This window comes from Rhincodon typus, chromosome 5, assembly GCF_021869965.1.
Source record: "Rhincodon typus isolate 14 chromosome 5, sRhiTyp1.1, whole genome shotgun sequence".
NCBI lineage: Eukaryota > Metazoa > Chordata > Chondrichthyes > Orectolobiformes > Rhincodontidae > Rhincodon > Rhincodon typus.
The window spans coordinates 115,645,950-115,665,838 of record NC_063336.1 but is presented as its reverse complement, the minus strand read 5'-3'; the positions used below and the strand labels follow the sequence as shown (position 1 = coordinate 115,665,838).

At 39.8% G+C, this 19,889-nt stretch overlaps 1 protein-coding gene across 1 annotated transcript in view; it reads left to right on the top strand.

Moving 5' to 3' along the window:
- Positions 1 to 19,106, top strand: part of LOC109920523 (cytosolic 5'-nucleotidase 1A-like) — a 74,486-nt gene extending 55,380 nt beyond the window's left edge. Inside the window, exon 6 of the mRNA XM_048597125.1 lies at positions 18,807 to 19,106. Within this exon, the coding sequence (XP_048453082.1) occupies positions 18,807 to 19,106 (300 nt within the window). The remainder of the gene's footprint in view (positions 1 to 18,806) is intronic.
- Positions 19,107 to 19,889: the final 783 nt, after the last annotated feature.

Genomic DNA, 19,889 nt, shown 5'->3' with positions numbered 1-19,889 from the left:
GTCAACAGATGGTGCAATATTAATTGTTTGCCACATTATCAACATCAAGGATTTGGGAAGTCATGTGCCATGACCAACAAATTGTCAGGTGGATTTGTCAGTGTCAACTAAGGAAGAAGATGACGTTAATGTTGCTGACATCACAGATAATGATGGAAGACAAATATAGGAGCACCATGGCTTGTGTGTTTAAAGCATGTGTTTCAGGAGAAGGCAAAAGATAGGGTCATCACTGCTTCCTCATTATTATCTTCCATTCAATGGAGTTTAGAAGGATGAGGTGAGATCTGATTGAAACTTTTCCAGAATACTGAGAAGCCTGGATGGGGTGGACGTCGAGAAGATGTTTCCACTAGTAAGAGAGACTAGGACCCGAGGGCACAGCCTCAGTGAAGGAATCACCCTTTAGAACTAAGATGAGGGGGAATTTCTTCATCCAGAGTGTGCTAATCTGTGCCAACTCATTGCTGCAGAGGGCTGTGGAGGTCAAGTCATTGAGTGTATTTAAGAGAGAGATCGAAAGGTTCCTGATTGGGGTGGAGATTATGGGGAGAAGACAGGAGAATGGGGTTGAGAAACATATCAGCCATGATTGAATGGCAGAGCAGACTTGATGAGCTAAATGGTCTAATTCTGCTCCTATATCTTATGGTCTTTTGATCAAACTGTTTCTTAAGTAACAAAAATAGAGGATTTTGGGAATTAGATTTGATGTTTAGACCCCAGGAAATCATAAATCGCAAATTATTTACTAATACAATTCTCCACACTTATAACCTACTTCAAGCATCTAACCTGAACTTTTATTAACTTAAAAGTGATACACTCCAGGATAATTAGGTTTACAAATTCTTACGTTAATAATGGGAGTAGAGGGAGAAAAAGACCTTATGATAATGCATTTTTTGGGCAAAATACGTTTGGTACATTTTTGTTTTGTATTTCTAATGAAATGCTTCCTTAAAAAAATTAACAAATTTTTTACATTTTATTCAGGCATTCAAATGTTTTTCAAGGCTAAGATACATGTATGTGGATATGTTGTCAAAAAATATTTTATTATTGCAATATCTGCCTGCATCTACAATTTTTATCTATGATCTCATTAGTGTCTCATCTGATAGAGGATACAAAAAATAGCTTTAGATGATGTTAAACTAAAGCTTAGTTTAAGATTGTATTGGACTATTTAAAGGTATAAGGAGTTCTGCCATTGCCCTAGTTAATGTTTATCTCTCAGCCAACATTACCTACGTTTTGGAGCAAATTACAGCAGATGCTGGAATCTGTACTGAAAGCAAAAAGTGCTGGAGGTCACAGCGGGTCAAGCATCATGCATGGAGAGTCATCTAGGCTCGAAATGTTAGCTTGTTTTCTCTCCAAGGATGATGCCTGACCCGCTGTGACCTCCAGCATTTTTGTTTCCATTACCTAATTGTTGTTTGTGGGAGCTTGCTATACTCAAATTGACTGTGTTTCTCTCTATATTAGAACCATTGGTTGGACACCAAGTAATTAACTGGCTATATTGTTTTACATGAGTACAAGTTCTCTCTGTAAATTAATGGATTCATGATTTGAATAATGCTTTGAAGTTGCCTCAAAATTTGTGTGGCACGAATGTTACTTGCATCTTCTGGATATTGTCCAGACCTTGTTACATTTGAATATGGACTGCTTCAGGATCTGAAGAGTCATGAACGTTGCTTAACATTGTGCAATAATTGGCAAACATCCTTTCTTCTGACCTTATGATAGAGGGAAGGTCATTGATGAAACAGCTGAAGATGGTTGGGTCCAGGACACTACCCTGAGGAGCTCCTGCAGAGATGTCCTGGAGCTGAGATGACTGACCTCCAATAACCACGGCTATCTTCCTATGTGTCAGGTATGACTCCAACCAGCAGGAAGTTTGTCCCCTGACACCCATTAATTCCAGTTTTGCTAGGGCTCCTTGATGCCACACTTGGTCAAATGCAGCCTTGATGTCAAGGGCTGTCACTCTCACCTCACCTCCTGCTGGAGCAGATGCTGGAGCTGCTGAAGATGCGCTGTTGAAATTGGATGAACCAGTAGGGGCGTGGGATGTAATTGATGCATGGGGTTTGATAAGATACAATGAGAAATCCCGCTAGACCTTGCAATGAAAAACCCTCTAAAATCACAACACAACCAATGCTTTGTCAAAAAATTAAAACTGAGCCTACAAATACACACACACAAAATAATACCATCCCTAACAGTTTTCAAATAATACAACAATATTACATACCAAGTGGTGCACAACCTCAAGATGTAATGATTTTACCAACTGTGATCAGCCATGTGCACTTCTTTTGCTTTTAATTATTTCCACCAAAACTACAGTAAACTTGACTATTATTGCTGTAGCCCATTATAGTCACATTTTCCAGACTATAAGTGGTATATCGGTTTTGTATTAGTTAGAGCGTTTTCCTGTATTTAAATGCCTTCTAGCATGTTGGTTACTGATTCAAATTAATAAAATCCGCAAGAACTGTGGATGCTGGAAATTGGAAATAAAAACAGGAATCATTGGAAAAGCTCAGCAAGTCTGGCAGCGTCCATGGAGAGAAAGTGAGAGCGCAATTTGAGAATTAGAAGCTTACGTCTTTGATTTCCCCATGGCCCCGGAAATTTTTTACATGGTGGATAAGTGGCTGGGGAGGTGGCACAGAATGGATGACGTATTGAGGGTAGGAGGGATATAGGAAGTACAGCTGAGTGGAACAATGATTTGGCATGACGGGCATGGAGGGGGCATGAGGTGTAGATTTAGGTGTGACAAAATTTGAAAGGTGAGGGCTTTTCAGACAACAGGGATACAGTAACAGACAGCTAACGGGGCTTGATTCTATAGTGCTCTTGCCTCCCCAGACTGAAAATTAATTGTAAAAGGACCCCTGAGCCAGGAATTTTCCTGACTTAATCGACCCACTTTGGTAACAAAAATCTGGCCCCCAGTATCAATATTTAAGGATCAGAAGTAAAGCCAGTCTGAAGTCAAGCAAAGTTCCCTTTAATTTGTTCCAATAATGTATTCTGACCACATCTTTATGGTTTCCTTCACTTTATGCTGTGTCATCAATAGATTTACTGGTGGGTTCACTCTCACTGGAACATTGTGGAAAGTGCCTAAGCTCATTTCATTGTTGAAATTACTGAAACTCATGTTCTTTGCAACCAACCCAGAGAAGAAATTACATATTATTAGTCCCAAATGTTGTTCCAGTAATTTCCCTGTAACAAATCGGTGGTGCACTAATCTGCTCAGGACCCTAGGCTGAAAACAATGGTGTGCTTATAGTTTTCTACCAAGCATTCTTTATTTCTGAACAGTCACTGCACTTCAGAAAATATGTCATGCATAAAACTTTGAGACGTCTTGGTGTGAGAGTTACTAAGTAATTGCAAACATTACTTTTTGCAAAAGTAATGACAGTGCAACTGATAGCACCTTCTGGGACTGTATTTTCACCCACTCATTCACTTACATTAAAATAAAAATCAGATCCCCTGCTTGGCATCTATGCATGAGCATTTAAATGTTGACATCCAGAAGTTGCTGTCAGCAATTCCATGCTTCTGCTGAGGTTCCCCTTGAAGGCAATCAATTAGAAAGAATTGAGCTAAAAATGTCTGCTGTTGTATGTCTGTTATTTATTTTACAATCTGTAAATTTCCAAAATTCTAAGTGAAGGTATTTAGCGGTTTCTCACAAATATCCCCATCCTCAATGATAAGGGAGCCCAGCCCATGAGAGCAAATGATAAGGCTGAAGCATTCATGGCAATCTTTATCCAGAAGTGCCAAGTGGATGATCCATCTCGGCCTCTTCCAGTGGTCCTCAGTATTACAGATACCAGTCTTCAGCCAATTTGATCCACTCCATTTGATATCAAGAAATGGTTGGAAGTACTGGATACTGCAAAGGTTATAGGACCTGACAACGTTCTGGCAATAGTACTGGAGATGTCTGCTCAGGAACCAGTAAACCTGTTCCAGTACAGTTACAACACTGGTATCTACCCAACAATGTGGAAAATTGACCAAGTATGTACTGTACATAAAAATCAGGACAAATCCAACCTGGCCAATTACTGCCCCATCAGTCTACTCTTGATCATCAGTAAAGTGATGGAAGTAACCTGCTCAGTGATGCTAAATTTGGGTTCCTGACCTCATTATAGTCTTGGTTTAAACATGGAAAAAGATCTGAATACCTGACGGAGATGAGAGTGACAGCCCTTGACATCAAACCCACTTTGGCCCCATGTGGCATCAAGGTGCCCTAGCAAAACTAGAGTCAATAGCAATCAGGAGGAAGCTATCTGCTGTTTGGAGTCAAACCTGTCCCATAGGGAGATGGTTGTAATGGTTGGAGGTCAATCATCTCAGCTTCAGGACATCTCAGCAGGAGTTCTTCAGGGTAGTGTCCTAGGTCCAAACATCTTCAGCTGCTTCATCAATGGCCTTCCCTCTATCATAAGGTCAGAAGTGGGGATTTTTGCTGGTGACTATGCAATGTACAGCTCCATTTGTAACTTCTTAGCAGTCCATACTGGAACAATACTGAGACAATATCTAGTTTTGAGCTGACAAGTGGCAAGTAACACACATGCCAGACAATGGCCATCTCCAACAAGAGATAATCTAACAATGCCCCTTGACATGTTACTATCACTGAATCCCCCAATATCAGCTTTGTGGAGTTGCCATTTGAACTTGGCTAGTCATATAAATACAGTGTCTACAAGAGCAGATCAGGAATCCCGCAGTGTATAGCCTACCTCCTCACTCCCTCAAAAGCCTGTCCACCATCTATAAGGCACAAGTCAGGAGTGTGATGGAATACTCCCAACTTCCCTGGATGAGTGCAACTCCAACAACACTCAAGAAGCTTGACACCATCCAGGACAAAGCAGCCCACTTGATTGGCACAATATCCACAAGCATCCACTCTCCTCCCCTCAGCAACAGCAGTGTGTAATGTTTACAAGATGCACTGCAGAAATTCACCAGAGCTCCTTAGACAGCACCTTCCAAATGCACAACTACTATCATCTGGAAGGCCAAGGGCATCAGATACATAGGAACATCACCACCTGAAGGTCCCCTTCAAGTCACCCACCATCCTGACTTGGAAGTATATCGCTGTTCCTTCACCGTCACTGCGTCAAAATCCTGGAATTTCCTCTCTAATGGTATTGTGGGTCTACCTACAGCACAAGTACTGCAGCGGCTCAAGAAGGCAGCCTCACAGAGGCAACTTTTACCAAAAAAATCACCTGTGACCATATCAGGCAGGATAACTCTCCATGAGCTCTCAAAAATTATCACATGCATTTCTCTGTTGTTCACCTCATTGTCTATACACCACACCACCATGATGCTGCACTCTGACTGTCTTGCATTCACTAGTGACCTGTTTTGCGTAGGGACATACTATTGCCACTTGAAGGGCAACACATCACTCATGTGTTTAACCCGCACATTTCAACAGAGAAACAAACACACATCCCACCCATTCTACATGTGATGACAGTGAGTTTTCCTTTTTGTTACTTATTTGGGTTTTGTATGAGATTGGAAGGCAGTACAGGTAACCTGCTCCAATTTGATGGCAGCCATTTTTCATTCACGATACATGTTAGTGATTCAGATGAGAACACAGCTTACACTTCAAAGCATGACCTGCAGGATCAGTATGTTAATCTTGTTGACCCCTCAAACCTTCATGTACCTTTCTTCCATGCACTGTTGTCTTTTTGTTCCCATTGTCCCCATTGGTTCTGAGCTTTCACACGTTCCCACCCAGCTCTTTCATTTAAGTCTTTAACTCTCACCTTTACCTCCTGAGCCCGGCCTCACAGCTTAGTCATGGCAACCACCATGCTGCATTTTCCTTCTATCAAAGCCCGGGTTGTAGTGACCATTGATGTTAGCTCTCCCACTCTGCTCTCACTCCTCAGTAAGTCATGTCTTCCAATGTCTCCCCCCCTCCTTATCTGTTTGAGACATTGATGTTCCTTCTGCAGCCCAGCATGCCAACTCCAAAATTGACTTCCCGAACTTGCCAACTACTTCAGTGGCTCCTGATAAGAACATAAGGCCAATCAGTCCCTCAAACCTGCATCACCCTTTGACAAGATCAGGGTGATCTACTCCAGGCCTCAACTCCTCTATTGTGTCAGTTTTGCATTGTACTCAACTCCCTGATATTTCCAAAATCCGTCTCCCTCCTCTTGGAAAATATTCAGTGATCAAGCCTCCACAGCACTTTGTGATAGAGAATTCCAGACATTCACTTCCCTCTGGGAGAAGAACTTCCTTTGCATGTCGGTTTCATTCTCTAACAGTGTCCGATAGTTTGAGATTCACCCTGCAGTGGAAACATCTTTTCACCATCTACCCTGACAAGTCCCCTCAGAATCTCATATGTTTCAGTAGGCTTGTCTCCACCATGTGGAAAGATAGAAAACTGCACATAAATAAGGTAATAGTAGGGGGTAATGAGATGTTAACTTTTTTATTCATTCACGGGATGAGGGCATCACTGGCCAGGCAGCATTTATTGCCTATCCCTAATTGCCCAGAGGGCAGTTAAGAGGCAACCGCATTGCTGTGGGTCTAGAGTCAAATGTAGGACTGACCAGGTGAGAATGGCAGTTTCCTTCCTTAAAGGGCATTAGGGTTTTCCTGACAAGGAACAATGGCTTCATGGTCATCAATAGAGTCTTAATTCCAGATTTTTATTGAATTTAAATTCCACTATCTGCCATGGCGGCATTCGAACTCAGGTCCCCAGAACATTACATGGGTCTCTAGATAACAGCCCAGTGACCAATAGGCCATTGCCTCTCCATATGCACGAGAATGTGCTTTCTCACACACTAGCAAGATTCTTGACACACTGTTAAAAAGTAAATGGAAAACTGGACCTTTTTATACTTGCTGTCAGGAATCCCTTTATTCCAATCTCATCCTATTTTCTCAAATGGCTTACCATTGTCCAGCCAACTCATTTTCACCTATTTAGGATCCCCATTATCAGTTTATCTTTCTCTCTGACTGACCATTATCCAGCCCTTTGTCTGCCTTTTTCTCCCTGGGCTCCATGACTGCCTATTTGCTTACTTATTCTCCCCTACCCTGCACCTACCACACTCCCCTTTCTCATTCTCCCTTCTCCCTGTCTTAAGCATAGATACCACCTTTTCCTAGCCACTAACAGTTCTGAAGAAGGGTCACTGGACCCGAAACACTTTCTCTCTACAGATGTTGCCAGACCTGCTGAGTTCCTCCAACAATTTCTGTATTTGTTTTACCATTACCCATGTTGCTCAGGGGCTGGGAAAGTTGAACACGTGGACATCAATTAGAACATCCTATGGATGACAAGAGATCTTTCTACTCCATAAGTTATCTGCTGTTTGTTAACAGCCTTGATAAAGCACAAAACTTTGCAATCACGTCATGATCTTCTGACAGAAAACCATTCTGAAATTTCTGGAATTCAGCCATAAGTGTGAATTAACCTCACCGCAGTCATTCAGGATCAGTCATTATTTTGTAAGGATCTGGTAACTAATATGATCTGTGGCTTGGAAGCCTGGGAAGGGTCAGTCAAGTTGGCAGTAAGTTGTTCTCTAGATTTATTTTTCAATTGGTCTAGTCAATGTTTTTGTGCCAGAGTTCTCATCCAGATTCCTGTTAGAGTAAGAAGACGATATGCTTCAGGATGCAAAGTTAACTTTGATCCTCGGAAATATCAAATAGAAGCTTGGAAGCAGCACAGAAAAGAGGACATTCATGCCATTGTGCTTGTGCTGGCTTTCGCAAACAGTCAGTCAGTTAGTCCTACATCTCTGTCCTTGCTACGTAGTCTGGGAACGTACACTTTTACAAACATTTATCTAATTCTCTTTTGAATATTACTGTTGGATCTGCTTATACTTACATACAGAAGAATTCCTACAGTGTGGAAACAGGCCATTGAACCCATCAGGTCCACACCAACCCTCCAAAGAGAAACCCTACCCTAACCCCGTAACCCTGTATTTCCCTGTGGCTAATCTACCCAGCCTCCACACTACGGGCAATTTAGCATGGCCAATCCACCCTAACCTGCACATCTTTGGACTGTGTAAGGAAACCAGAGCACCTAATAATTGCTCAATATGCCCATTACTGAGACAATACTGAAGCAACTATGCCCCTATCTTGCATCTACCAGGATTTTGGAAGGAGAACAACACAGAGCTTCTAGAAACTCCTCTGTTGCTATGGAAACAGTTCCACTTTCCTGATCATCATGAACAGGGACACTTCAATAGGTCAGGAATGTTTGTACATTTCATACATTTAACTCACTCATTTTCAAAACCCATCCAGCACTACTGGATTAGTGAGCCCTGTTCAATTTGTTATTTTATTCTTATTTTTACATTCTGTCCGTTTTCTCACTTGGTTCATACTTTTTACCTTTCTTTATTTCTCATTCTATATCTAGTTTTATTCTATGATATCTCATCCTATTTCCATTTCCATCACTCCCTTTCTCTATTTTACACTTTCATCAGTTGAGTAAATATACCATTAGTTAGTTAATGGTGATGGAAATGCAGGTGCAACATGAATGTTATGAGTTTGGATTTCCAGCAGTTTACAGCACAAATGTTATTTGATGTTAAGGGCGATGTTAAAAGAAAAAGCCCAATTAAAATCTGTTACGGTTTGTGACATTCCAGTCATTTTTGCTCCATTACGTTGCATGTATAGCAATAGGCAAAGCATTAACAGAAAATATACATATAGAGTTGAAAGTGTTGAAAAAGTACGATGAGTATGAAATAAAACTGATGAGTTCAGTTTAAAAGACACGGTGCTGTGAGTATTGCAGATTCCTGGAGATTAATTAGCAAATCAAAAATTCCAGGTTATAGGATTTGTCGAAATTTAGTAAGGATCTGATTAAGAGACACAATTACAGAAATATTGTAAAAGACACAGGGCTGAACTTGAACCAAAATTGGTTAATTGTGATATTTGGGGGAGTTTCATGGAGGGTTTCAATCCGATTTTCAGCGCGTTATTTCACACAGTCGTCTGCTGCTCACCCCATTACATATGCAGCATGCCTTTATGGCACACTTACTGTCATGTGCGGTAGAAGTACACATCTCTGCTGGGACCTTGCTGGAATTGTGCTGCCAACACCAACTTTAAAGCCCAGTTGTGCACCAGTTTAAATGCTGCATGCCAGGAATTACCTTTCACAAGTTGCAACGTGGGAGATATTACCCCAGAAAGGCCTTACAGGACTAAGTTGTAACCTGCTTTACTGATAGGGAGCTGGAGGCCCTGGCGGATGAGATACCAGGAACACGGAGCAGCTGAAGAGACCACAACACTAGGCCTGGCCAAGTTGCCATCTTGATCAGTGCAGTGTCCACATTTTAGAGGAATGCCCAGCAGTGTAGAAAGAAAGTTTGTGACTTTTTCCGCTCAGCAAAGGTAAGTATCATTGACTTCTCTGTGCTGCCTCATACTCACTCTAATTCTGCTACCGTACACACATCCCACCAAGACTCGTGGTCTCCCACTTTCACACAAGCAGCATCTTCCCTCATTGGCACTCATCCATTCCATTCCCCACAAGCTACAAAAACCCTTCCTGCCCTCTGTGCTACTTACTCACTCACACATAACACACCTCACCACCTTTGGTACACATGCAACAGCACTGACAGCTGTGCCAATCACATCTGTCTCACTTTATCTTTCCATTTGTTCCGTGGTCAGAGAAAAGGCCCATAATAAGGCAGAAAGAGTCAAGAAGGGCAAAAGGATACCTGACCTTTGATCTGTCACTCCAACAAGGCAAGAATCCTTAAGCTTACAGAAGAAAGTTACGATCCTGTTTCTCTGCAGCTGTTTCTTTTGAGACTCAATGATGCCTACCATCAGGTCCAAGGGATGTAATCGCTTTAAATTTTTCCTATAATTTCCCGATATGACGTCAAGGAATCCTGGTAAATTAGGAGCTAGTGGTAATCAGCAAAGCTGGTTGGAGTCAAATTGAACACAAAGGATGCCGTTGCTCATTGTTGGACTTCACTGCAGGAGTTCCTCAGGGTAGTGTCCTAGGCTCAGCTGCTTCATCAATGACCTTCACTCCATCCTAAAGTCAGAAGTGGCGATGTTCACTAATGTTTGCACAATGTCCCACACCATTCAGGAATCCTCAGATACTAAAGCAGTCCATGACTGCGTGTGGCAATACCTGGACATCATTGAGACTTGGGTAACTAGGTAGTAACTAACATATGTGCCACACAAGTGCCAGGCAATGATCATCTTGAACAAGAGAGAAGCAAGTTTAACTATCACTTCTTGACTATCAATGGAGATTTCCATTGTTGATTCTCCTCCATTATCAACGTTCTCGGGGCTACCATTTACCAGAAACTGAACTGGCCTAACTTTATAAACTCTGTGGATACAACGGCATGCCAGAGGCTGGAAATCTGCAGATGACTAACTCATCACCTGGATCCCCACCATTTACCAGACACAAATCAGGACTGTGATACAATACTGCCCACTTGTCTGGATGAGTGTGGCTAAAACAACGCTCAAGAAACTCAACAGTGTTTAAGTCAAAACGTCTTGTTGGACTGGTATCATATTCACCACCTTAAACATTTGTTTCCTGTTATGACTGTAATGGGAAGAATCACTGATGATCAAGCCGCAGTACTGCACCAGTTTCACCATTAGTGATATAATCACTTTGATATAATCACCACAATAGCCAGTCACTTATTTTCTGGTACTCCTCACCAGAACAAAATAAATGTTCATCATGCCTCTTTAATAACTCAAAATCATCTATTATAATATTTTAAACTTAATCTTAAACCAAGTGGAAAACACTGGTGAACATATAAGAGACAATCTGGAATTATTTCCCCTTGATCCATACATAGAATGCAAGAAGATAATAGTTTTGACAGAGAAGATGTATTTTAAAAAGACAAGGAAGAGAAACAACTTCTGTTGGCCACATGTGTGAAAACAAAGTATAGAATGTCATGATTTTTCATTGTCTGCTGGATTTCATATTGACAAGATTGAATTGCTGATGTCTCTACTTTGATTCAGTTCCGATTGTAACCAATGTAGAGTCTTTGGAAAGTGGTTAGTGATGGAATGCTGCAAGGTGTCAGTCATAACACCCTGGACTACAGCAGTTGAAGAATTTGGCTCACCACTAGCTTCCAAAGGGCAATTATGAATGAGCAATAAATTCTAGTCTATCCAGCAACACTCACCCTGAGAATAAATAAGAAAAACGTTCTCTCATGTGACAATGAATTCTAGGTTGTTCCCAAGGACAGATGTTAGATTATCTGGCCTATAGTTTTCTGCATCTTTACTCCCTCCTTTCTCGAATAGAGATGTTATGGTTTACATTTTCCAAATCCATAAGAGTTTAAGACCATAAGAAGCAGGAACAGGAGTAGGTCATTTGGTCCCTCGATCATTAAGCATGATGTGGAGGTGCCAGTGTTGGATTGGGCTGGACAAGGTCAAAAATCACACAACACCAGGTTACAGTCCAACAGGTTTATTCAACGGCACAAGCTTTCAGAATCTCACTCCTTCTTCAGATGTCAACAGGTTCATGTCTGATCTGACATTCTTCATGTCCACTTTCCTGCCTTTTCCCCGTAACCCTTAATTCCCTGACTGATCGGCAATCTATCTAGCTCAACTTTAAATATACACAATAACTCTACCCCACAGTTCTCTGTGGCAAGGAGTTCAAAAGACTTCTCTGAGAGAAGAAATTCCTTCTTATCTCAGTCTTAAATTGGTGCTCCTTTATTCTGAGACTATGCCCTCTAGTCCTAGACTCTCCCATACGGATGTACATCCTCTCAGCATTTACCCTGTCAAGCCCCTTAAGAATCCCATGTGTTTTAATGAGACCACCTCTTATTCTTCTAAACTCTAGTGAATTGAGTCCCAACCTGTTTAGCCTTTCCTCATAAAACAATCCCTCTGTAACAGGGATCATTGAGTGAACACTCTCTGAACTGCCTCCAATGAAATGATATCTTTACAGAAATAAGGGGACCAAAACTGCTCACAGTAGTCCAGGTGTGGTCTCACCAGCACCTTGTACGCTTGCAATAAGACTTCCCTATGCTTATGCTTCAACCTTATACTCTTATACTTTGAAATAAGGGCCAACATTCCATTAGCCTTCCTGATTATCTGCTGCACCCGTGTGCATGAAAATGTGCCATTTATGTGTCTTTAGAAGTGTTCTTTCTCATTGGCCTCCTACTATATGCATTGTGAAGGGCAGCTGCATGGCTTCCATCAGCTGGTGCATAAAAACAGGCCAGTGGCAGGAATACCAGGAGCGTGTCATGAAAACTGTCTAAATTACACTTAGCTGATTTCTTGGTCTTCAACCCACTGAGGCAGCTAAAGAGAAAAGCAAATGAGGACAAGGGGAGAAATTAGGTTCAAAAAACAAATGTAATAAATGGAAGGACTAACCAAGTGATGGTAAGTATTCTTATTAATATAGTAAGACAAAGGGAAAAACAATCAGGGAGAGAAATTCGGAAGATAATGGGCCCTTGGAGTCACCCACTGTGATAATTCTAGGTTGTGGAACTGAGTCACACATCAACAGTACTATAATGATAACATGTCACACGATAGCGATTAGTACAGATTCCTTTCAACTCACAGAAGCAAGCAGGCAGCTTTTAGATAAAAAGAACTTGACAGACTGACAGTTCTACATACCATATCCACACCTCAAAAGCATTCATACATACTCTTAAAAAATCCTCATATCTCACCACTGTGGGATATGGCCCTAGTTCAGTAAAAATGTGAACTGTTTGAATTCAGCACTGAGTTTAAATGGTTTTGCTGCTTTCAGATTCCCACATGTGGAAATCATTCCTCCCCTGCAACCTATTGCTCCATCCTCACCTCCACACACTCCGTGCCCCCCATCCACCCCACCGAATGAAACTATTTTCTGTCAGAATTAAGGGCAGGACCTAAGGATCTGTGGCCTATCCACTATTTTAGATATACTGTAAGTAAATCATATAAGGCACTTCTTTAGCAGCTTTATTACACAAGATTTGACACTGAAGCACATAAAGACAAATTAGAACAGATGTGCAAAAACTTAGAAGTTGGTTTTAAGAAGGGTCTTAAGGAGTGAACAGAATGGATAAGAGCTCAACGAGTCATGCTCGACAACAGGGAGGAAGTAATGCTTTATTTGGACTGTACTTTGTCAGGTACCACCTGAAATAATGTGATCAGTTTTAGTTACCTCACAAAGGAGATAAATTAGCTTTGGATGGTACATGGTGCAGATTCACCAGAGTGATTTTGACCCATAGAGAGTTATATTATTGATGAAAGTTGCATGAACTTGGCTTGTATTCCTTTGATTTTAAAGATTTGAACTGTAACCTATTTGACTTCCTTAACAATGAAAGGTGACTGAATAGAGCCGGGAACTGGAAACTGTTTTCTTTGGTGGAGGAATTCAGAATGAAGTGTAGAATCTTAAGATTAGAGTTGGCCATTTAGGAGGGACATGAGAAAGCATTTTGACCACACAAAGCTAAGTATATAACTGGCTTTCTCATAAGTAATAGGATGGTGGATTATGAGTCAATTTAAATTTTCAGCTTTGAAATGGACACATTTATACCATTGCCAAAAAGCAAGACATTTTTCATCTTCATATCACTGAAAAATCAATGCTTGAAAATCTGACACCCACCTCACCTGGATAGTGGCAACATGAATACAATGTTGGCTGAGTAAATAAAAGTAGTTGCATAATGAGGTTTCCCAGAGGACAATACCAGGACCGCTGCTTTTCTTGATATATATTAAAGATCAAAACTTGAGGACACAAAATTTAGAAAATACACACAAGTTGGAAGAGTTTTGAAAGTTAGGAGCAATAGTGATAGACATCAAGAAGTTATTGAACCCACGGTAGGTTCATTTCACTGCAGAAAAGTGTGAAGTGACCCACTTTGGTAGAGATAGCGTGAAGAGTCAATGTGAACAAAAAGGTACAAATCTAAAATGGGCAGTAGCCCAGACACACCTGAGGCTTCAAAGTGGCAAGGCAGGTGGAGAAGTGTTTAATAAAGCATATGGAATCCTGGACTTTTTTATAAAGACTACAAAAGAAGTGAAAGCGTGATGAACTTTGTAAAACCTGATTTGGCCTCACCAGGATTGTTTCTAATTTTTTGCACTCACTTTAGAAAAGATATGACGGCTTCAGAGAGAATGCAAAAAAAAGAAATTATAAGAATGGTTTCAGGGATGAGACCTTCAGTTTCTTGATTAGAATTAATGAAGCTGGTATTGTGAAGAGAAGATTGAGAGCAGATTTAATAAAGGTGTTCAAAATCATGAGCGGTCTAGACAGTGAGAACTGTTTCCATTGACAGAAGGGTTGAGAACCAGAGAAAATTAATTTAAGGTGTTTGGCAAAAAAAAAATAACGGTGACACGAGACCACAAGTGGTTCGGACCTGGCATGCATTGCCTGAGAATGTGATGGAGACAGATGTAATCGAAGAAAATTGCAGAACAATGGGGAAAAGGCAGAGGGCTAGATCTGACTCATTTACTCTTCTAGACAGCCAGCACAGACCTACTGTGCCAAATTACCTCCCTCTCTGCTGAAATCAGGCTGTGATTCTATGATTTTGAATGTGCAATTTAAATTCCTTCAATAAACTAAGCATATTGAACAAATTCAGTGCGTCAAAAAATGAAAATGGCAGAGTTCCCCAAAGATAACTAATAAATGGAACGAAATGCAGCAACATTCACCACAATATGTGAAACAGAAAAGTTTGTTCAGATGTCTTTTATATCTACATACCTCTAAGAGGCCCAAGATTCACTGCGTGATACGTTCAACTTGGCAAGCATCAGTCCTTCATCTTCAGTCAGGAGTTTGATAAAGAAGCTTAACTTAAATTACATGTTAGCTTGGATTTTGCAGTTGGAACAATGGGGTAGAGACTGTCACCACATACGATCAACAGGGATTAAAACATCTTCCTATGTCTGCAATTGAATAGCTCAATGCAGAGAGCCAGGATGTTGTTCATACATTACCCTTCTCTTCCACAAACTTTATTACGCTGGTACCATGCTGACAAATTTAACATAGAACTCAAGGGGGACATCAGGGTCCTTCAGTGATCCATTGGGTTTTCACCAATCAAGCTATCATAGCCTTAGGACTGATCCATTCAAATATAAATTATTTTGTTTTAGCAATATGTTAAAGTCTTAATTCATGGCAAACAATCTCTGGCATGAAAATTAACTTCTTTAAATGCTGGCTGTAATGCTTTAAGATTAATTACTATAGAAGATTTTTCTAAATTAACCTTATTTATCTTTTCTCTCAATCCCATCTTTCTTTCCTCTTTTTATCTTGCTTTCCATACGTAATTTCTCATTTAATTAAATATTTTAATTGACGTTTCCTGGTTCTGCCACTTTGTGCCTCACTAAGGATTCTTCAGTGAGATCAGTTGAAGACATTTATTTTTGCTTACCATATTCACACAGTTCCAAACTCCTTTGAAGAGGGCAACATGCTGAAATAGATTTTTTAGTACCATAAGTTGCTATGCAAAATCATTTAGCAAGTCTATGCATTGCTGTGTGCTTCAAAAAGTGTACGCTGTTTATTCACTGTTCAACGGTAAATCTGAGCCATTACAATGAGTCCCTCTCACATACAGAAAGCATGGCCTCATTATGTTTATGAGTTTTATTCAGGCTTTATGCCTGAAAGTCAGGCTTCCAGCAGAGATGGTAAAACAATGCCTGTTTCCACACTGTTGGGATTCTATGATTCTGTGATTCTATGACTCTCTGCCTTAGACAAGCTTTCATTTGGAGTTGAAACGAGCAAAAGTTACATCTGCCCCTTTAGAATCCTTTATAGTCAGATTTCCCATTGCTTTCTGAGCATCAGTTGAGCTCCATGCTAATAAGGTGCCAACATTGATTCCATCTTAGAGATGTTAGTAGAGTCCAAAAGGAGTACCCTTAAGGTAGTATTCTTTTTCTATAAATAGTTGATATTGTCATTTGAAACTTTAGATGGAGTACTCCAGGATTAAGTTATTATATTTTAAGAAACCCCAAAAGTGTTTAACTATTTGAAGAGTACCATCCATTCAATGAAAACATGAAATGTTTGTAAATCACTTCCTTGCCATCAAGAGGTTGTGACTGAATGCTGCCTGCATCAGCAGAACATGAGGCTTTGGTTATGTGCTATTTCTATTTTTCATTTTGAAGATTCAAAGACGCCACTAACAGAATTCCTTGTGGACTATTTAGAACAGCAATACACTAAATTTTAAATTAATAAATACTTTGAATTTTACTAAAAATTGGGCCATGTTGCCAAAGCTTTGCTTTGCACACATCAGAGCAAATACAAGAATGTCAAATTTCAGACACACACAACAATTTAAACTGTAAGAGAAAAAGGTGCTGACTGGTTGTCAAGTCCAAAGTCATGCCACATGAGGTTATAGTCCAACAGGTTCATTTGAAATCACAAGCTTTTGGAGCGCTGCTCCTTCATCAGGTGAAGACTTCACTTTACAAAGGAGCAGTATTCCGAAAGCTGTTGGACTACAACCTGGTGTCATGTGACTTCTGACATTGTCCACCCCAGCCTAACACCGGCACGTCCACAACATGGTTGTCAAGTCAACTTTGATGGACTAAGGCATTGCCATAGAGAAAGAAAATTGGATTTATAAGCGACCCAATCTCCCAGGTAATTCAGAACATTCAAAAGGTTTGAACATTTTACTTTTGTTTCTGGGAACAGGTCCCTGTGTATGCAAATAACCCTTCTTCAGGACTATAGGGTAATACCCAAAATATTGTCTGCTCCTTTCCTCCAGATGCTGCCTGGCCTGCTGTATTCTTCCAGCCTCCTGTTTGACTACCTGGATTCCAGCACCTGCAGTTTTTTTGTCATCAAGCAAACAAGTGTTTGAATAGCTACACAATAACCAATTTAAAATAATCAGTTGAGGTGTAATGTACTTCAGTTAAACTCACAAGAAGAAAAATACATTGATAACTGGGACCTGTGCTCTGTCAATGAAAGTAATATGTTCCTTTATGCCTTCTCTTGAATTACCCAGGAACTTTGGGAGCCTATTTTTCTCATTGCTTTCTCTGTGGCAATGCCTTATCAATCAAGAGTTGACTTGCCAAATAATAGGCATCCTTTTCCACTTATGGCAGAAATTGTTGTGATCATCCAAAATTTGGCATTCTTGTATTTGTTTTAATAAGAGCAAAATGAAAGCTCTGGCAACATTGTCTCTCCTCAGCAATATTAAAAAAGAATGGTTGAAAATTTTTTGTAAGGTATAGGTGGTCAATCATAGTGAATAATTTAGATAATGTAAAGTTGCTTCATTTGATTATATTTAGTTACTTCTTTACTTATATTTAACCACGTTTACAAGATAACGCAGTATTTGAAAATTAAGGTCACGATTTCAGAGCACCACTCGAGTGATGATAGCAGTGTAACGGAGTATGAGAATGAATTGGATGACCAGCAGAGTTGGGAGGAGATCGTGAAAAGTGATATTGGAAAGTTTCTCACTGACGGGTGTGTGCGTATACATTGCCCATTCTCTCTAGTGAAGAACAAGCTTTATCTCATTCTACCAACAAATTGATGGAGAATGTAGACCTGGCTATATAGATGGGTTCAACTTTGGCTGCACCAATGAAACTGCACAGTGCAGAGTTCAGAGCCAAAGAGATTCCATTCTTTCTGCTGGGCTTACATTTAGGACAAGCAGAAGTTTGACCTCTTCCTTACCTCAATTTACCAGACGGTAGGATTACAAATGAAAACTGACATCCCTGAGTCTTGTCATAACTGACATGTCTGTTGGACATTCTGCAATTGGCATCAAACCTAAAAAATGCCACAGACGTTCAGCCTCTTTGTGTCTTTGAAAGGCCAGTTTTAAAATAATCTTGTGCTGCAAATGATTTTATGAAAGATTTGTATTTGTGGAGTATTTTCAAAGCTGGAAGGTGTGTCATTCGCAAAGTTTAATGGCTTTAGTAAATATAACAGTTAAAATAAATGTAAATCTTGTGAGTTAAGATCCAACATTTCTTTTGTTGTAAATGCCAGATAATATTCTGAGCTTTCCAGCAGGAAAATATATGCCACAGCATTGATGTTTATAGTTTAACATAGGAATTAATTCTACAGTGCAGTAGGGATTTAGATTTCTAAAATCCAGTGGTTTTCCATAGTCAGCCCCCATTCCAAATGCGTGAATGGAAATACTGTGTGATAGCCTAAAAGGAAAAGGAAATATGTTGTAGTGAGATAGTTGAAGACCTTATTACATTCCTATTAAAAACACAATTTGGACTGGCATTCAAAAAAGCCTTGAAGAACCCTTTTGGGAATTGTGACTGGAGAAATGATGTATGACTTTGATTCACCCGAAAGGGTGATCCAAACACAAAAGTATAAACTAAAAGTTCATTAGCCCTTGTGGTTGGCTATCTAAAATTCCAGTGTATAATGTTAGCATCACTTAAGCGTACGATCAGATTTTGGAAAATGTTGCATGCAAACTGTTTCTGAAGTTATCATTCACCTGTTTCACAAATAGGGCGTCCTCATAGGATTTCTGGAATCACTCGGAAGACTCCAGAAAAAGTTTTATGCCAAAAACGAACGTTTGAATTGCCCAATCCGAGTATACTTGATCGTAAAAAAAGGCGGTTCAGCTGTTGGATTAAAAGCTTTGAAGACGATTCGTTCCTGGGGGCTGGATGTTGATGAGACATTCATCCTTTCTGGCTTATCAGCAGCAGAACTTCTAAACAAAATAGGCCCTCATATTTACTTTGATGAACAGATGCTCCAGCCATCAAGTGCTGCAACCATTGCACAATGCAAGGCACGTTGAGGGGAGAGATGATGCTTTCAAAAATCATGCTGCAGTTTTTCAGAGTACCAACTGTACACCACAAGGAAAATTAAAATTACAGTACTGAAACAGTCTATAGTTGTTTGTTTTATTATAAATTATACCTGGATAAAGTGATATTTTTCAAAGGAAATGATCAGTAAGAAACAAATATTTGTTCAGGAGGATATTAAATTTAATAAGAATTATCTTTACTATATATATTTAATCAGTATGTTTGCATTTCTCATCTTTTGGATCGTTGTTCTTTAAGAACGGGAGAATCTTATTTTCACCATTTTTTACGAGATCCAGATGATAGTTAAGCCATTGTTTCTGAAATGTTTGGAAAAATTATTCTTTCACAAATTGTAAAGATCAATCTGTTTGTTTAATCTGAAGCTGTGATATTAAACTCTTTTATGTAATTGTCTATTTCATGCATTTATTTTTCTTAAATTAGACTGTTTCTCAAATGTCAATGCTTTTTTTGTTATTTTTACAAGTTTGAATGTGTCAGGAAGGAAGAACAAAGTTTATTCTAGTGCTCTATGGTGTTAAAACAAAGTAGGTTGTCTTCTAAGATACCACATTCTCACCGAAATTATAAGGCACAATATAGAGTTCCTTTCAAGAATTATGTAGTTACATTCATAATTATGCAAAAAAAGATGCACCACTTAAATAAGATTTACACCATAAATTTGGTCTCTTTTGCATATCCAACTCACAGGCTTGGCCAGGTTCCTATAAAATATGTTGACTATCAATTTGAAATTTGCT